General features: G+C 41.2%; 1 protein-coding gene across 28 annotated transcripts in view; it reads right to left on the bottom strand.

Annotated features, from left to right (window-relative positions):
* ANK3 (ankyrin 3) overlaps nucleotides 1-20,040 on the bottom strand; it is a 391,181-nt gene that overhangs the window by 225,795 nt on the left and 145,346 nt on the right. For all 28 annotated transcript variants that reach the window (XM_040362029.1, XM_040362006.1, XM_040362007.1 and 25 more), the window contains 2 exons: nucleotides 18,681-18,779; nucleotides 4,968-5,066 (listed from right to left, as the gene is read on the bottom strand). In XM_040362029.1, coding sequence (XP_040217963.1) covers nucleotides 4,968-5,066; nucleotides 18,681-18,779 — 198 coding nt within the window. The remainder of the gene's footprint in view (nucleotides 1-4,967; nucleotides 5,067-18,680; nucleotides 18,780-20,040) is intronic.

Here is a 20,040-nt window from a genome sequence, read left to right as displayed (position 1 = left end):
ATGAATGTGTTGGATAAGTTCACCTTTGGAACATGTTTTTAGGGTATTTTGTTTGGAAAGTGTGCCATGTTTCAGCTCCTGTCCCCCCTCTCCCCCCTCCCAGTCCCCCCATCCCTGTGGCAGCAGGTCGGGGTTCTTCTCCTCACACCTGCTGTCACTATTTAAAACAGTGTGGTTGTACAGGGCTCCGGCTACACAGCTATGTCATTCATTCATAGATCTCTGTGAATAACTAAACTACAAGTACCATCTCCCACTGCAGCAGAGAGTTTCTTCGGTCACAGGGGTTCTGATGAACTCTCTTGTAGTCCACTGGATATGTTCTTTGGCTTTTAAACAGAAAGCCCACACAGAGGCATGAGCTAAAAGCGATAGGGCTTGCCTGCAGGAGCCCATATTGCACCCGTGTTCTACTGATAGCAGCTGCAATGCTTCCCAAGCTCATGCAGGAAAGAATAGTAAATGCACATTTCTTTCTGTGAAAATATGTGCATTATTTCTTCTGTAAAGGTGAACTTATCCTTTAAGCACAAGCAGTGTAAGTACCTGAATTTACTGAGCTCAGACTGGTACTGCAAGAAGCAGAACAAGGCGCTAGTAAGTTGTGCTTATGTGCTAAGAATGGACATACTATACTGATAGCAGAATGAGAGAGATGAGCTCATTAGTTTGCTACTTCCCCTTTCGCTGTCCAATCACAGGCTGGGGAAGGGAAACGACCTGAGGTGTTACCGCTGAAGAGAAAAATAGGGGTTTGCCTGGAGTTTAGCTTTAAAGGCAAAGTCCACCTTTTGCAAAAAAATAAAATAAAAATAATAAATGCACATACAGTATATTTGTAAGAAAAATTAAAAGCGCGCATTTGTTATATTTTTGGAGGTGAGCCTGTAGTGGATCGCAAGTGCAATGCCAGGCTCCTGCATGCTCTTCCTCCCGCTCCATGTTTATACTGAGGCACAGACTTTCAGTTGGATAGCTGCAGGAAATGTCAATGGTAATTACCCCCCTCATGTGTGTGATTATAAAATGGGTTGGAAGTGCTCTATGCTAAGCGGCTTTCTGTTTATTCACAAAGTGAAACATAGTAAACACAGTTAAGAATGAACACATGAGTGATTGGTGCAGATCACTTACTGAGTTCATTCAGAGAAGGAAGGGGACAGTAAATTAAATATTAATTTAATTCTAAAACTTCCTCCGCTATAGACAATGAGAAAGAAGAGGAGGAAAGCTGGCAGCACTACAGGGGGGAGACAGGCACTAGGAAGCAGGGGAAATCGGCACTGCACGGGGTGGCACACCCTGTACGCATGCCTATGGGTGGAATTAAGGGGGAGAAGAACCCCAGGACATTGAAAGAACGGTGGCCTCTTTGGGAGGGGGTGGTCCACATGGCACCATGTTACACTGTGAATATGGGTGTAATGTAACAGTGGGGCATATTTACTAAAACTGGTGCACTCAGAATCTGATGCAACTCTTCATGGTAACCAATCAGCTTCAGCTTGATCAATTAAGCTTTGGTATTAAAACCTGGAAGCGGATTGCTTTCTATACAGAGTTGCACCAGATTTTGAACACTCCAGTTTTAGTAAATAACCCCCACGTGAACCTCGCCATGTAGATTTTCGAATGAACGTTCATACAAACATTTGTATGAAAATTCCCAGTACATTTATTTGGTAACTTGCCAAATGTTGTTCAAATGACTTTAACATGTGGTTTGCTTTTAACATTTGGTTTTGGAATGAATGGACTTTGAAGAACCAAAACCACATTCACTTTCAGAAATTAATTGTTTTGAGAAAAATAAATTCTATACTGCCCCTTTAAAATGTTCTCATCACTGTGGCCTAAAACAAAAGTCTATTTAACCTCACTAATAATTAGAAAATCTAACAAATTAAACATTTCAAGATTTCAAGTAAAAATCGACTAGTGCATGGGCACTTTAGCCTTTAAGATCCCTGTTTGGTGGGTCAGCTTTACTTACTTAACCTTACTAGATAAACCCCCTGTTCAGGGGACTAAGATGAGGATGCGGAGTCTCTATCCAATAGAGAAACTGAAGGACAGGAGGCGACATAAAAAGCTTGATTGCTGAATCCAAAAGATAAATTGCTGAACCAATATCTGTGTTTGCCACCTGTCTAGCTGTAATGAAAATGTGTGTACCACAACATTGGCTGTACAAAACTACAAATCCCTTGGCAGGTAGAATGGTAAACATTTACCACATCAACTGTTTAGGGATTTGATTTCAACTTGTGTTTAACTTGTACTGGCCTTTTAAACAGATTTCCCACAGCCGACATGCGTGTGCTGCAAATGAGCCGGTCGACATTAGGAAATGGGTCCGATCTCACATGACATATCTCACCTCCTGGTCCATTTATGTATAATTCAGAAAGCGAAGGACTGGCTGCTCTCCAGAAAATCAATACTGCAGTATCAGCGTTACGTAAGGCATGATGCGTGAGTTATAAGCTAAATGCACATTCAGCATCTAAGTCAAAAGATGTTTCTGCCTTCCAGACGCACTCATTAAAATGTATGATATCTGAAGCTGCTTTTTGATAAACAGACCTTTCATGTAGTTTTCTGCTTAGAGTAGTGTTGCTAAGTGCCATAGATTTTCCTGAACTGGCCCGAATGTGAAGTACAGGATTTCCCAAAGCGAGCTGGCAGGGAATGAGAAAGACTTATTTTTAACAGGTTCCAGCTGGTCTCAATTCAGCTGGTACTGCTGCCATTCAAGTCTGACCTAACGATTATTATGTGGGTTGCAGAGAACAGACCTTCATGCCTGCTGATGTTTCATGTTCTCCTGTCAGGGTCATTCACCTGCCACCTATTCTGGTGACTTGCATTATTCTGCACTGGATAAATGCAGGTCACTGCAAGGGTACCTAGAAAACAATGGTTTCCTACAGACCTCGTTCTTACCATGAGGTTGAGTATATGTGCCATGCAGTGCATTGCATTGAAATGCAACATGTTTACACCTTACCACATCAACACAATACAACTGAAGTGAAAAAGCTTTTCTTTTTTTGATCCCTCTGGGGACCTGGGAAGGATTTAGGCTTCATGCACATTGGCCAATAATAAAAAAAAAAGGAAAAAACGCTGTTTATACAGGTGTTTGGTGTTCTTTTAGCCTATAGAAGCAACTCTATGTCAGCCTAAGGCCTCTTTCACATGGGCAGACTGATCAGGTCCGCCTGTGTTTAGGCAGGCCTGTTTGGACCACCCATTGCCCTCTATGGAGCATGTGTCCTTTAACACCTGCTAACATCCAATCTGATCCTGTCTGCTAAAAACAGGGGATAGAATTGGATGACAGTCAGGCCCCGTACACACGTCTGAGGAACTCGACGTGCCAAACACATCGAGTTCCTCGTCGAGTTCAGTGATGAAGCCGCCGAGGATCTCGGCGGGCCGACTTTCCTCATTGAACAACGAGGAAATAGAATGTTCTCTATTTGGCCCGACGAGTTCCTCGTCGGCTTCCTCGCTGAAAAGTGTACACACGACCGAGTTTCTCGGCAGAATCCAGCTCCGATCGAGTTTCTGGCTGAATTCTGCCGAGAAACTCGGTCGTGTGTACGGGGCCTGAGATAGAAATGCCAGCAATTTTGGCTTTTTTTTCTGCTGTCTACTGTGCGTGGAAAAGAAAAAAAAAATGCAAAATGTTCCTCAACAGATAAACTTTAGGAAGCATGCCAATGCATAAAAAAAAATCAGCTTGCACGTTACTGCCATGAATTATCATGTTGTTATATGTGGTGTGATGTGAAGAGTTTTTTTTTAGAGGGAAAATTAGAACAGATGCGTATTGCTGTATGTGCCCTTGTTGCAGGTTATATGTAATTTCTAGTAATACTGTTGTCAGCAGGACAGGAAGTGACAGGATTTGCTCTCTAATAGGGCCACAGATAGAAAAAAATCAAGCAGGGGTTTTAACACTCTACCACTCTAATCAAAACGAAAAAAAAGCTGTTTGCTTTGTATATACTTAAAGCGGAGGTTCACCCAAAAATCAACTTTCTGTCACTAGATCCAGCATACTGCTGACATCTGCAGTATGCTGGATTTTTTTTTGTACTTATCATTTTAGCAGTCTTTCTTCTCCGGCACCGAGCGGCGTATTCTTCCGGGTATAGGCGTTCCTAAATCAAGCGCAGTTGATTGACGGGCTTGGATAGCGCGTCACGCCTTCCGAAAATAGCTGACGTGACACTCGGCAATTTACGGCGCCTGCGCAGTCAGCTCTACACGGCAGGCGCCGTATAACGCCGTAAGCAGCCAAGAGTCACTTCGGCTATTTTTGGATGGCATGACGCGCTATCCAAGCCCATCAATCAACTGCGCTTGATTTAGGAACGCCTACTCCCCGCAGGATTCCCCGCTCGGAGCCGGAGAAGAAAGACCGCTAAAACGATAACTACAATTTTTTTTTTTTAAATCCAGCATACTGCAGATGTCAGCAGTATGCTGGATCTAGTGACAGAACCTCCGCTTTAACAAATTAGCATAAGGTGTATTTGTCTTGTGTGCATTTGTTTATGTGTATTCTATATTGCTTACTATGCATCTCAGAAATTAAATGTAAAACTCTTGGAGACAAAAGATTCATGTTCACATACACTGGATAGCACATATAATCAAAACAACAGATAAAGAACTCATGCAGAAGAGATGGACATGCTCCACTTCTCTTCTGATTGCATTCATGGTCCATTTAGAGTCTTCTCCCAATAAGTTATGGAAGTCTAAGATTTCTTACACATTGTCTATTCTGTGGCCAGCTACTTAGCATAACATATGTTAGAGACATGCACATACCCTGGCATCCCCAAAGACAGAAAAGAGAAATCTGATCAAGATAAATAAACAATAAATTCCACTGTTCTCAATGGTTCCAACATCTAATCTATCTCAGACTACATTACATATCAACTCACTCTTGTTTTGGCATCAATTTTAGCTCCTCGATCAAGCAGAAGTTTCACCATATTTCCGTTACCTCTCTTGGAAGCCACGTGTAAGGGAGTAATGTCATTCTGTAAAAAAACAAGAGTATACGATAAGTTCATTTTTAATTCCACAGCAAAGGAGGATTACAGTAGGTTAACAACTACATGCTTAGACATCGCGTTTGCATTCTGGAGACTCAACCTACATCAATTAAATACAAATGCTATAACTGCAGATACTTTTGTATCAATATTTTATTCAGCACTGGTTTAAACCATATAGAAAATGGAGAATGCAGTAGATTTGGGACGGACCGTAGTGGATAAACTTTCCACCATAGCCACCAATAAGTGAGGCACCATGGAAAACTTTGCAGGGTACACTTTTTTCAGCCAACACATTAAAGGGCTAGTTGGTTGTGTTTGCTCCCCAGATCAGGATTTCAAAGTTCTCCCCCACTACGAAGCCTTTCCACAATTCAAATTCCGCCCGCTCTACTTATTCTACATATAACATTTCCTATTTTACATGGTACCTACTCAATGGTTTTACAATGTCTCTTCTCTGGTCAGTTCTGGTGTTGACTCTGTGGAGGCCTCACTAGATTATTGTTGAGGATTTTAATGAATACTGGTATCAGGAATAGTATTTCACATAGCAACTTAAAAAAAAAAAGATGTGATATCAGGATCATTAGATGCCTTTGAAAAGGTTTAAAAAGTCTGGTGCCAAAGCCATGTAGATGCTGTATAGAATTATACATTGAGTAGGACCTTACTTGCTGAGTAAACTGTGCATGTGTATGAAGCCTCGTACACACGACCGAGGAACTCGACGGGCGAAACACATCGTTTTCCTCGTCGAGTTCCTTGTTAGGCTGTCGAGGAACTCGACAAGGCAAGTTTCTCCATTCTCATCGAGGAAAAAGAAGACATGATCTCTTTTTGGCTCAACGGGATCCTCGACAGTTTCCTCGTCGAAAAATGTACACACGACCGGTTTCCTCGGCAAAAAAAAAATCCCAGTTTTTGCCGAGAAACCCTTTGAGGTTTCTCGTCAAGAAAGCTGCCCAGAATCTCAACAAGAAAAAGTCACCACGTTTGTGCCATTCGAAAGAACGGCGGTTCTTTTGAATTGAGTGTGTGTGTGTGTACACTCTGCCGGCAAGAGAATCTTGCCAAGAATCTTGTCAGGAAAAATTACGTTTTTTCTCTGATGAGATTCTGGCCCGTGTGTACAGAGCTTCAGAGAAAACCGCTCCAGACCTCCATACAAATTAAAGCGGAGGTTCACCCGCACATGACACTTTTTCCCCTTAGATGGATGCTCGTTTTGTCTAGGGGAATCGGCTAGTTGTTTTAAAATATGATCCGTACTTACCGTTTACGAGATGCATCTTCTCCGCCGCTTCCGGGTATGGGCTGCGGGACTGGGCGTTCCTATTTTGATTGACAGTCTTCCAAGAGGCTTCCGACGGTCGCATCCATCGCGTCACGATTTTCCGAAAGAAGCCGAACGTCGGTGCGCAGGCGCAGTATAGAGCCGCACCGACTTTCGGCTTCTTTCGGCTACTAGTGACGCGATGGATGTGACCGTCGGAAGCCTCTCGGAAGACTGTCAATCAAGAAGGAACGCCCGCTCCCGAAGACCCATACCCGGAAGCGACGGAGAAGATGCATCTTAAAAACGGTAAGTACGGCTCATATTTTAAAACAACTAGCCGATTCCCCTATACAAAACGAGCAGGAATCTAAGGGGAAAGGAGAAAAAAAATAATAATTGGGTGAACTCCCGCTTTAAGAAGAAATAGTTATATAACACAGGACATCCTCCCACCAGAGTAGGTTGAAATATTATTTTCTTTTCAAAGACACAACTTTATACAAAATTTAAGACCTGTTTCAAACTGCCACTTAACAGACTGAACCGTCACATTGGCATAATGTTGAAGATTCCAAAATGTTTTACACCTCTTTGCTGGTTGCAGGTGATAATCCAAACTATAATTATCAGAGTTCCTTTAGGAAAACATTTTGTGGTTTTTGCATGGCTTAATAATCGGGAATTCCTGGGGGGCGTGGTCTAGCCGGACTCGAGAATGGCAGCTTGAAAGGAGAGCTCCCGCCGCCGCAGATTTTGAACGGATCGCATAAGCGCCGGTAAGAAGACCGACCAGCCCGACTTTGAAAATCAACACCCCTGATTTTCAGGGATTCGTTTGGTACCACTCCCGTATCCCAAAAAGGAGTTTTGGAATAAATATAACTCTTGGACATAATAGACAACTCCGCAATGACTGATACCCACAGCCTCCCTATGGGAGCCAACGGAGTTCAATTTGCCGGTAATGTTCCGGATTCCCCGAATGACGGGTCCGGTACTAAGACTTCAAAGGATATGTCACAATCCCCCAGCCTCAATGACCTTCATCTTGTAGCAGCGGATATAAAATCTACCCTTGCTGCAGCCATGGCAGAGATCAGTTTAGAGATGCGCGCAGTTACAGCGCGAGTGCAGGAGGTTGAAAAAGTAACTGCGCAACAGGGGACAGCGCTGCGTCACATAAACAACAAAGCAGATGCCAATACATTGCGTCTCAGAGAAATGAATCGCCAGCTGGAAGATTTGGAAAATCGCAGCAGGCGCCATAACGTAAGGCTTAGGGGTTTACCCGAGTCATTTGATGTGGATCAACTAATCACTGTTGTATCTGAGATCTTCAATAACCTGCTGGGACGCCCCCCACTTACGGTCATAAAAATGGAGCGTATACACAGGGCTCTCAGACCAAGAGGCAAGCCGACGGATCCCCCCAGAGATGTTATCTGTCATGTGGATGATTTCCAGCTTAAGGAGGGAATTCTAAGAAATGCCAAATTAAGATCAAAGTATATCCATGAGGGTCATCCTATTTCCTTCTACCAGGACCTTTCCCCCATCACTTTGCAAAATAGGAGAGACCTGAGACCCTTACTGGACAGACTGAGAGATAACGGAATTATATACAAGTGGAAGTTCCCGTTCGGCTTGCAGGCTACTAATCAGGGACACACGGCAATATTGAGAGTCCCAGAAGACCTCCGGGCATTCTGCAGGGCAATGGGCATACAACCCTTAGAACTTCCTGATTGGTATGCCGAATACCGCTTCAAGTTACCAGCTAAAGAAAGTACTAAGGATGATCCAATGGAAACGACTCAATCAAGACACCGGAGAAGACGATCCCATTCAAACGACGGCCGACTGACATCCTCTGCTGATCCAAACACTGATCCCCAATCAACATCTTCACCAAGAGCAAGAAGATCAAGAAAAGGATATTGAAATGTTGATTTATATAATATATTTTTTTCCCTATTCATTTATAACAATGTCGCCCCTTTTGTTTATCCCTATTCATTTGTTTTCTATCTGACAAATGAGTGGTGATTAGTGGCGTTGTTATCTTTGAGACTTGCTATAGTTTTAGATGCAAATGATACATAAGTATACTTTTTGTTTATTGAATATATATTATTCTCCATTGCTACAGTTTGAAAAGTATGTTTGTATATTGTGAAAATTTCACTACTGATACAAACTGTGACATTGTTTTCGTTGTGAGGATCTCTAGCCTTATTTACAAATAGGTTTGATAATTACTTGTGAGGCAATAGTGGAAATGTCCACACAAAGTCGGATTTCCTGCACAATGTCACTATACCTTTGTTAAATTGTTTCTTTTTTTTTTCTTTTTTAGTATTACTGGTAAAAGTATGTTGTTAATGTGACATCCGTTTTATGTTTATATAACCAGCTTCTGAAGCGTCTGCGGCGGAGGGCAGACGGGTAGTTTGGGTTGCTGATTTTGTGTCTGGCTATTTTCAACCCCCGAGTAGCAATATTCTTTGTCTAATTCTCCTCTTAGGAATAGGACAAAAGGGTATTGCTACATTTTGGTTGCTATATTTCCTCCGATAGGAGGAATTTGATTATATAGTTTTACTACCTTGTTGGTATCCCCCTTACTTGATTTAATTGATCTTTGAATTATCCCCCCTCCTTTTTTTTTTAGGTGAGATCTTTCTGCTCACCTTCCTCCCATCCTTTCCTCTTTTCCTTTGATTACTCCCCCATCCGATTAATATTTATTACTTAATTTTGCTTACAAGATAGAAATGTCTTCACCGGCTGGCAATGTGATTGATTCAAAACTAAAAATAAAATTATATTCTATTAATGCTAAGGGTCTCAATATACCAGAAAAAAGGTCTAAACTGCTAATGTTGATTAAAAAATCTAGATCTGACATAACTTTCATACAGGAAACGCACTTTAAAACCGATAACTGCCCCTTATTTAAAGATAAAACATTCTCTCACATGATCCATGCTACTAACCCGGATTCCAAGAGTAGAGGTGTTTCAATTGTAATATCAAAACGCTGTCCCATCCAAATCTTAGATACAAAATTAGACACAGAAGGCAGGTATATCTTTATAAGGGGCTTGCTATATAATAGGCCTATAACCTTGGGAAATATCTACGCCCCCAACAGACTCCACGCTTCATTCTTTAAAAATGTCCTGGAATCCCTTGAAGCCTTTGCTAATGGAATGATAATTTTAGGAGGTGATTTTAACCTAGCTATCAATCCCCTTCTTGACACATCATCCGGTTCTTCCAAGACCCCTTACAAAACATTAAACCTGGTTAAAAATCTACTACATAGACTTAACTTACACGACTCCTGGCGCACTTTGAACACGTCGTCAAGAGACTATACTTTCTTCTCTCCCCCACACAATACTTACTCCAGATTGGACTACTTTTTTATATCCCAAGGGGACCTGGAATGTCTGAAAAGCGCTTCTATAGATCCAATGGTTTTGTCAGACCACAATCCCATATCTATGTGTTTAACATTTGATGACGGACCTATCCCACGTAAATCTTGGAGGTTGGATAACTCATTGCTCACCGATGCTAGCATAGTTAATAGAATACAATCTTTGCTTTCTTATTACTTCATGGAAAATTCAACACCGGATGTAAAACTTCCGACTACGTGGCTTGCCCACAAATGTGTAATCAGAGGAGAATTTATCTCCATGGCGGCTAAGAGGGCTAAAGATAGGAGGGAGCATATAGAAAAACTCACCAACCAAATAGGGTATTTGGAAAAGTCCCATAAAAGTTCCCTGAATTCGAATGTGCTCAAGGAATTAACTGATGCCAGGAATGAATTGCTTGAAATATTGGATAAGAAAATTAAAAGAAATAATATATACTCGCAGAAATTTTTTTACGAATACGGAAATAAAACCGGTAGGCTATTAGCCAACTCCTTAAATGCTTCAAATAAAAAATTTGACAATATCCATTCTATAATGGATGCTAAAGGTAATAAACTCACATGCACTTCTGATATTGCCAAGCAATTCCAATTATACTATTCAAACTTATATAATTTACATTCTAAAGATCCATCCAATAAAACACAATCGAGAAAAGATATGATTGCTGACTTTCTTAAGTCCTACGGCCCTAAACCATTAGACCTGGAAGTGGCAAAAGGTTTAGATAAACCATTGGTATTATCTGAAGCCCTTGACGCTCTCCATCAACTAAATATAGGTAAAAGTCCTGGACCAGATGGTTTTTCGGTCAACTACTATAAGACTTTTAAGGATACGCTAATTCCCCATTTTATTTCAACATTTAACTCTACACCTGATCAATGGCCACCTTCTAATGAACTTCTCGATGCCCATATAGTCGTGCTTCCCAAACCCAACAAAGATAGGAATCAAGTATCTAATTACAGGCCCATTTCATTACTAAACGTGGATATTAAACTATACGCGAAAATCTTAGCGAATCGCCTCTTACCTCTTTTAAAAGATTTAATCTCATTGGACCAAGTGGGCTTCACCCCGGGAAGGGAAGCTAGGGATAACACCATCAAAGCCCTCTGCATTCAAAATTGGCTTATTGAATCTGGATTCCCTGGCTTTATGCTCTCCCTCGACGCAGAGAAAGCCTTCGACAGGATCGCATGGGATTACATGCACGCAGCTTTAAGTTCTTTTGGCCTCCAAGACCGTATTTTGCAGTTCATTGGCCTTCTATACTCATCTCCAAAGGCGAGGATCAAGGTTAATGGTAGCCTGTCGGAGGCTTTCTCTGTGTCGAATGGGACACGCCAGGGATGCCCGCTGTCTCCAATTATTTTTATTTTAATTTTAGAACCCATCTTGTGTAGAATTCGCACCAACCACGATATTGTGGGTATCACTATAAGAAATAATCAATACAAGTTAGCAGCATTCGCTGACGATATTTTGCTGTTTCTAACTAATCCCGTGATTACGCTCCCCAATTTGTTGAAGGATTTTTCAATGTTTCAAGATATTTCTAATTTGAAAATAAATTTAGCAAAGTCCAGAGCCCTTAACATCTCACTACCCAATGATGCAGTAACACTATGCAAACGAAACTTCCCATTTATTTGGGTAGATAAGGATTTATCTTATCTGGGCATTAATATGTCATCTAATATAAAAGACTTATACATTAATAACTTTGTACCTTTATTAAATATGGTTAGCTCGGACATAACGAGATGGGATAAAGGTATATTTTCATGGTTCGGCCGAGCGAATGTTCTAAAAATGAACATTCTTCCTAGATTTCTATATCTATTCCAGACACTCCCTATAACTGTTCCTGGTTCTTTTTTTAAATCATTTAGGCGACTCTGCCTAAGATTTATATGGGGTGGGAAGCAACCACGAATAAGCTGGGACAAATTGACTACACCAAAACTTCTAGGTGGAATTGGAGTACCAGACTTGCGCAAATATTATTGGGCCACTCACTTATCCAGAATAGCTGATTGGCATGTGCATCTACACTCCAAAGATTGGATTAAATTGGAAGAGATTTCTAGCCTTTCGTCTGTACCTATAAGACACTTACCTTGGACCATTACCAAAAAAATCCCACGTAACGCCAAAATACATCCCGTGACGGGAACATCTCTAAAGATATTCAGGTATCTTTGCAAAACAGTTGACCTGTCCTCTATATATGGACCATTCACTCCGGTTACCCATAATCTTGAAATCCCTCTTCCTGACTATGACGCAAAATACACAGGCAACACTCCCACAGTAACACACAGGGCTGCGGAATTCTTTGAACACCGTTCCCTCGTTTCTTATGAATCCTTCAAATCCGTTAATAAGAATAGTAATATTTCAAACATCAGTTTTATCAAGATCACTGGATTTTTGAACAAATGGAGCCAAAATAGTGGGTGGTATAGGCCTAGAACGATGTTCGAATCTATTTGTTTTAGGGATTCTCCTCAGAAACATCTCATATCTCTTATGTACACCCTTCTCAACTCAAACACAGACCTTCTAAAGGACAATACTAACATTAAATGGGAAAAGGAGCTTCAAATCTCTGTAACGTCTGAACAATGGACAACCATATTCAGGCGAATACACAAAGGCTCGTTAAACATTTTAACACAAGAAAACGGCTACAAGATTTATTCGAGGTGGTATAGAACACCTTCTATTCTACATAAATTCAACCCTGACACATCTCCCTTGTGTTGGAGATGTGCCAGTGCACCGGGTACCTTATTACACATATGGTGGGATTGCTCCGCAATTACAAAATTCTGGAAGGAAGTACATAGACTGATTGCGCACATTACTACCTTTACACCTGACTTCACTCCAGAACAATACTTGTTACACCTATCAAGTCTCTCCCATTCTACCTATAAACACACCATTATTATACACTTGATTAACGCAGCAAGACTGTGTATCCCTATCAAATGGAAACAAACTCTCCCACCATCCATCCTAGATTGGTTACGCAGAGTTAACCACATTGCTAGCATGGAAGAACTAATATACCAATCTAGGGATTCATCTAAAGCCTACATTGATATGTGGTCTTGTTGGACGCACTTTACAAAATCAGATGAATATCTTAAGTTAATGAAACCCTGACGGACTGATATGTCACTGTTGCTAACTTATACCGTAATAACAATATTATTATTTCTTCCCTCTTGAAATATTGACCCAAACCGAATCTGATATAAGCCGGTCATTGAATTTCTCTGACTCTTGCACATTCCTTCCCTAGACTATTCCTATCCCTTCCCCTATATGTTGTATATTCATTGTTGAGTTAAACAGTGCTCGTTACAGACAACTTTCTATATTTCCCCCTTCTATTTACTTTTTTTTTAGAAAAATATACTATGCTATATCAAAGTTACCTGTGCACATGTATTGAATATGCTAACTTCATGAAAATGTTTGTAAACTTATGTTTGAAAATCTAATAAAAACATTTGAAAAAAAAAAAAAAATAATCGGGAATTCCTAAGATGCTGTGCTGTAAATATATATCAGTCAGTCAAAATAATTGAGGCAGCCACCAAGTGACAGGAATCACTGAACCAGAATAATATAGAAATGTGCTGCACTAAATCAGACATCCGCACATATACAAAGGGAGGGAAAGAAGACACAGTCAGAAAAAAATATCTAAACAAGCAACAGCAAGTCAGGCCTCATACACACAACCGAGTTTCTCGGCAAAAAACAGCAAGAAACTTGCTGGGATTTTTTTTTTTGCCGAGGAAACCGGTCGTGTGTACATTTTTCGATGAGGAAACTGTCGAGGATCCCGTTGAGCCAAAAAGAGAGCATGTCTTCTTTTTCCTCGACAGGAATGGAGAAACTTGTCTTGTCGAGTTCCTCGACAGCCTAACAAGGAACTCGACGAGGAAAACGATGTGTTTTGCCGGTCGAGTTCCTCGGTCGTGTGTACGAGGCTTAAATGTATGAAAAGTGAACAGTCAGGTCTTGTATTTATGTAAAAGCAAAAAACTACTAGAAAATCAAATGCCAAAAGCCATTCAAGTCTGAAGGAATATATGGCTTTTTCCTATGATATTTGCTAATTATCTGGAGATTTATTCATCTTACCAACAGCTTAGTAACTATTCCTCCCTCGGTGGTTCCCTGCATTTGTTTCTGCTCGACCAGGGTATACAATTCAGAATACTAACAACAATATAAAAAGCCATCTACAACTCTGTCCCAAGCTACATCACCAACCTCATCTCAAAAACAATCACCCAAACCATCCATTCCGCTCATCCCATCACCTCCTACTTTCTAGCTCCCTTGTCACCTTCTTTCCATACTTACCCCAGGGACTTCTCCAGAGTCTCTCACGTCCTCTGAAACTCCTTACCCCAATCTGTCTGACTATCCAACTCTGTCCACCCAGGCGATCTTTGAAAAATCATTTATTCAGTGAAGCCTATAATGTTTCCACTTAAAACATTTTCATTTTCTTTCTCCATCATCTTATCCATCACAGTTGATGCCCTTTGTATCACTTACCCTTCCCTTTAGATTGTAAGCTCTCATGAGTAGGGCCCTCCTAGCCCACCAGTATTGACCTGTATTGTAAAGGTATGGTCTCTTTTACATTGTAAAGTGCTAAGCAAACTATAGGTGCTACCTTGTATTATAATATCTTGTATAATAATAATAATAATAATCTGCAGAACTAATGTACAAAGCATGTTTGTTGTATCAACTGAAAGTACAATCCAAATCAGCAACATGTTTTTTCCACACTGTTCCCCAAAGTAACCAAAGTTTACAGTCTGGGTATAGTATGGGTACTAGTATAAGTGACATGGCAGTGTTAAAGTGTAACTCAAGCTAAAACTGTTTACTTTTCACAGTTTTATACAGAATTGGGCAGTTTTTGAACCTCTTATTCCTTTTTGAGGCACTGTTGGAGAGATTTCACTGCACTTCCTGTCTTGACGACAATACGGTCACTAAGAAAAGTTACAAAAAATCTATAATATTTATGCACATAGAAATATAAGGCTGAAACGGTTCTGGCCTTCTCCTACTGTATTTTGGCCTTCTACTTAGAATGTTTTTATTGCTTGTTTGTTTTTAAAAAAAAAATATTTACAAGCTGCTGTTTACCGTTTTAAATTGTTCTTTTCTGATAACACCAGCACTGAAAATTCATACTTAGTTCTCTTTATTTATGAGGGGGCAGGGGAGCTGTTTTCCCATAATTAACCCTGTCTGTACTGTGCTGATAGATCTCATTATCAGTTGTAAACCAAATTTGAGCACTGTGGGGTAGATCCACAGACATCTGCGCCGGGCGCAGCGTATCTAAGATACACTATGCCGCTGTAACTTACTTTTCTTTGGTTTGAATCCACAACGAATCCGCGCCATAAGTTACGGCGGCGTAGTGTATCTCTCGCGGCGTAAGGGCACCTAATTCAAATGGCTGTGATGGGGGCGTGACCCGACGTAAACAACGTTTTTTTTTTAACTGTGCATGCGCCGTCCCTGGGGGTATCCCAGTGCGCATGCTCGAAATTAAACCGGAACCCGCCAATGCTTACGACGATGGCGTCATTCTACGCAAATTCCTATTCGCGAACGACTTACGCAAACGACGTAAAAAATGCAAAATTGTACGCGGGAAGGACGGCCATACTTAACATTGAGTATGCCTCAGTATAGCAGCTTTAACTATACGCCGGAAAAAGCTGAACGCAAACGACCGGAAAAAAAGCGACGGGCCGACTTACGTTCGTGGATCGCCGTAAATAGCTCATTTGCATACTCAATGCGGATTTCGACAGGAACGCCACCTAGCGGGCGCCGAAAAATTGCATCTTAGATCCGAAGGCGTACGAAGGCTTACGCCTGTCGGATCTAGCCGAGATGCCGTCGTATCTTGTTTTGAGGATTCAAAACAAAGATACGACGCGGGCATTTTAAAATTACGCCGGCGTATCAATAGATACGCCGGCGTAATTTCTTTGTGGATCTACCCCTGTCTGTCTTAACATCTAAAGAGGGTAAGCTTTTTTTTTGTAATGCCATGTGAATGGGAACACAAAGTAAACATACAGTGGGGTATTCTCAAATTTTACTGCAAAACTAGAAATGGGCGAACAGCCCAGTTTCCAGAGATAACATGTTTCTACTAAAAAAACAACGACAATTTACATCAGTCAGCAAAGAGCCCTTAATGTGAAAGCTTCACTCTTCATGTCCATTACTAATAGTGCTTCTAAAGCATTAAAACAGACATGCCTTTGTCTGGGGATCAATACCACTATTTAAATGGGCAGCATGGCTCCTTCATTTCTTCATTTATCAGTTGTGGTGGAGAGAGGGAATGTTTAAACAGCAATTTAATATTCTGTATTGATTTGATCTAGTACTTTGTAAATCGAAAATAGTACATGTGCACAGGAAGGAAGCATTAATGACCATGTAAGAACATGTACAGGTACAGAGGTCTCTTCCCTGGAAACCTGGAACTTATATATAGATGTATGCATCTGCTGCCCGTAAGAGGATGTAATTCACATGGTTCAAGTAAGCCTTGCAAACCTTCCCTTGGAGCAGCAATCACTGGGGGAAAAGTGAGGTGCCAGCAGACTGTGACATACAGTACCTATAAAGTAGTGAATAAGATATCTCGCTGTATGCGTTTTAAATGACAGTAATACATTCACCACCAGTGAATGCTTGGTGAATGATCAGTGTCTGCTGTTCACTTGTGCATATATGAAACTTGAATGGTCCCATTGCATTAAAGGGGTGTTCCAGACTTTTTTTAAGTTTATTAAAAGTCAGCAGCTACAAAAAGTGTAGCTGCTGGCTTTTAATAAACAGACACTTACCTGCTCCGCGGCTCCAGCTCCTTGCCGGCCGGGGCTCCGCTCCTTGCCCCCCGGCACGTCGCTGGAGCCGTGGAGCAGGTAAGTGTCTGTTTATGAAGGGTCTGGTTATGGATATTTAGGGGGAACCGCACGTCATTTTTTTTTTAAATTGACGGCGGGGTTCCCCTTAATATCCATACCAGACCTAAAGGGTCTGGTTATTGAATTTGCGGGGACCTCCGCGCATTTTTTTTTCCCCGGACCCTAACTTTTTCCAATTATTCGGGTTCGGGTCCAGGTTCGGGAAAAACCCAAAGTCCGTACCGAACCCAAACTTTACAGTTCAGGTTCGCTCAACCCTACTCATCACCCTTTGTTTTCAGTGAGATCTACCCATCTACATACCTCCCAAATTTTCAGATGGGAATGAGGGACACCTATCGGCAAAAGAATGCAAGCATAGGACACACCCTTTACCATGCCTCCTTAAAGGAGATTTGTACAAAAAAATAGGATGGTTAAACCCACAAGTGCTTTTTTTACCATTAACCTCCCTGGCGGTATGATTCTGTCTGGAATTACGTACCAAAAGCGGTACATTTATTTTGCAAGGAAATTGGCGTTTTATACTGTAGGCCTGTAATTTTTAGAAATAACTCACTTAAATCTGACCAAGCAAGAGTCTTGTAGGCATCCCGGGTATGATTTTTTTTTTTTAAAACAAAATTATAAATTATAATATAATAAATAATTATAAATAATTATAACAAATAATAATATAATTATAATAAAAATTATTCAATAATGTAATCAACTCAAAATCACTGAAATTTGCAGTTGCAGAATTGTCGCTGTCATTATTTTATTTTTTTTATGACGAATTTCCCCGCAAATCGCTATCGCACATTTCTGCAAGTGATTATAATTTATTATCGCTGTTTTCTAGCTGATCTAAAACCATTTTTGACATAAAGGGACACTTTTGGACAATCTACAGTTTTTAGGCAGAAATGACATTTTTTATTATATAAAAGTACATGCAGGACACTGGGCAGACCACTAGGGACAAGGGGGTGTGTATTTTTTACATACAGTACTGTAATCTATAAGATTACAGTATACTGTATGTAATGTGTTTGTTTACTTTTTTGAATTTGGCGCCGTTCTCCGTCCCCGTGCGTCGTAACGTCGCAGGGAACGGAGATCGGCGGCACACGGGGATACTGTGAATCGAGCGAGGAGGTCCCGCTCGCTCACACAGCGGGTGGCATCGCTGGATCCAGGGACAAGGTGAGTAAACCAAGCCTGTGGATCCAGCGAAAGGTAAGCCCGTCCAGCCCGAGCGTGACTCGGGTTTGCCGATCCTAACATGTAAAACCAACCCCGAGTCACGCTCGTGTTTACCGTCAGGGGGGTTAATATGCCTTTATATTGGCTTTTGAAATTTGCAAATGTAGCAATTTAGAACTCAGATCAAAGGTTTAGCGCTGGAAAACACAAAATGAGGGACAAATGAGGAGGAATGAGGGACTTTGTTCCAAATCAGGGACAGTCACTCGAAATCAGGGACAGTTGGGAGCTATACATCTATGAACACCCTCATACCCACATTTATCTACAACAGTCTTAGGCCTCGTACACACGGCCGAGGAACTCGACGTGCCAAACACATCGAGTTCCTCGGCCAGTTCAGCCCTGAAGCCGCCGAGGAGCTCGGCGGGACGTGAGCTCCCATAGAACAACGAGGAAATAGAGAACATGTTCTCTATTTCCTCGTCGAGCTCCTCGTCGGCTTCCTCGGCCGAAAGTGTACACACGACCAGTTTCCTCGGCAGAATTCAGCCAGAAACTCGGTCGAAAGCTGAATTCTGCCGAGGAAACTGGTCGTGTGTACGGGGCCTAACAGTCAGTATATTAAAAAACATTTAGTAAGGTAAACTGAGTGGTGACTTACTCTGGCAGTGAAGTCCACAGCTGCACCCCGGCTTAGTAGTAGGGTGGCCACGTTAATATTCCCGTAATGCGCGGCTATGTGTAGCGGAGTAAAGCCACTCTGGAAAGGTCAAAAAACAAAGGTCATCATTATGAATATTATGGTAATGGCATTAAAATTTGCATTTTCACAAGCAAAATGCATTCACATTCCAAAAATAATAAAGTATTCACATTCACACAAGTCTTCCTCATTATCTGACTGATATTCCTCTCTTTTACTTTGAACTTATTACAGAATCTACCCTAATGCCGCGTACACACGATCATTTTTCAGCATGAAAGAAAACATTGTTTTTCAGCATGTCTAAAAAACTACGTTTTCCCAACTTAATCATTAAAACGATGTTGCCTACACACCTTTTTTTCAAAAAATGATCTATCAAAGCGCGGTGATGTACAACACGTACGACGGCACTTTAAAGGGGAAGTTCCATTCGCCTTTGGGCTGCTTTAGCTGATTCCGTGTTAGTAAAAGACGATTTGCGCTTTTTTGTCTGTTACAGCGTGATGAATGTGCTTACTCCATTATGAATGGTAGTTTTACCAGAACACGCGCTCCCGTCTCATAACTTGCTTCTGAGCATGCGCAGGTTTATTTCGTCTTTTTAGCCCACACACGATCATTTTTTACAACCGGAAAAAAGACATTTAAAACAATGTTAAAAAATGCAGCATGTTCGAAAAAAAATGTAGTCGTTTTTCAGAACCTGAAAAACGATGTGCAGCCCACATACGATCATTTTAAATGAAGTTTTTTAAAAACAACGTTTTTTTCATGCTGAAAAATGATCGTGTGTACGCGGCATTACTGACAAGTTGTGTTAGCTGGCTATTCTTTCTTAAGTGAGGTCTAAAATACAAGGGCCAAAAGTATATTGAGCCATTTACTTACAAAGAAAACTAGAATGAGTATGTATTTGCCATAGGCCTCGTACACACGACAGAGTTTCTCGGCAGAATTCGGCGAGAAACTCGGTCAGAGCCGGATTCTGCCGAGAAACTCTGTCGTGTGTACACTTTCGGCCCGATGGAGCCGCCGAGGAACTCGTCGAGAAAATAGAGAACATGTTCTCTATTTTCTCGTTATTCTATGGGAGCTCTCGGCCCGCCGAGCTCCTCGGCGGCTTCAGGGCTGAACTGGCCGAGGAACTCGATGTGTTTGGCACGTCGAGTTCCTCGGCCGTGTGTACGAGGCCTCACAAGTCATTTTGCAGTTTGTTATGGCTTTTCAGTATTAACTTCTATCTATGAAATCCATAAACCTTTTCAATGCATTATACTAGCTAACTACAGAATCCCAATTCTCTGCTTGTGTATGT

Source organism: Rana temporaria, chromosome 8 (genome assembly GCF_905171775.1).
Source record: "Rana temporaria chromosome 8, aRanTem1.1, whole genome shotgun sequence".
Taxonomy (NCBI): Eukaryota; Metazoa; Chordata; class Amphibia; order Anura; family Ranidae; genus Rana; species Rana temporaria.
Note: the sequence above shows the minus strand (reverse complement) of the source record. Positions and strands in the feature narration are given on the sequence as shown.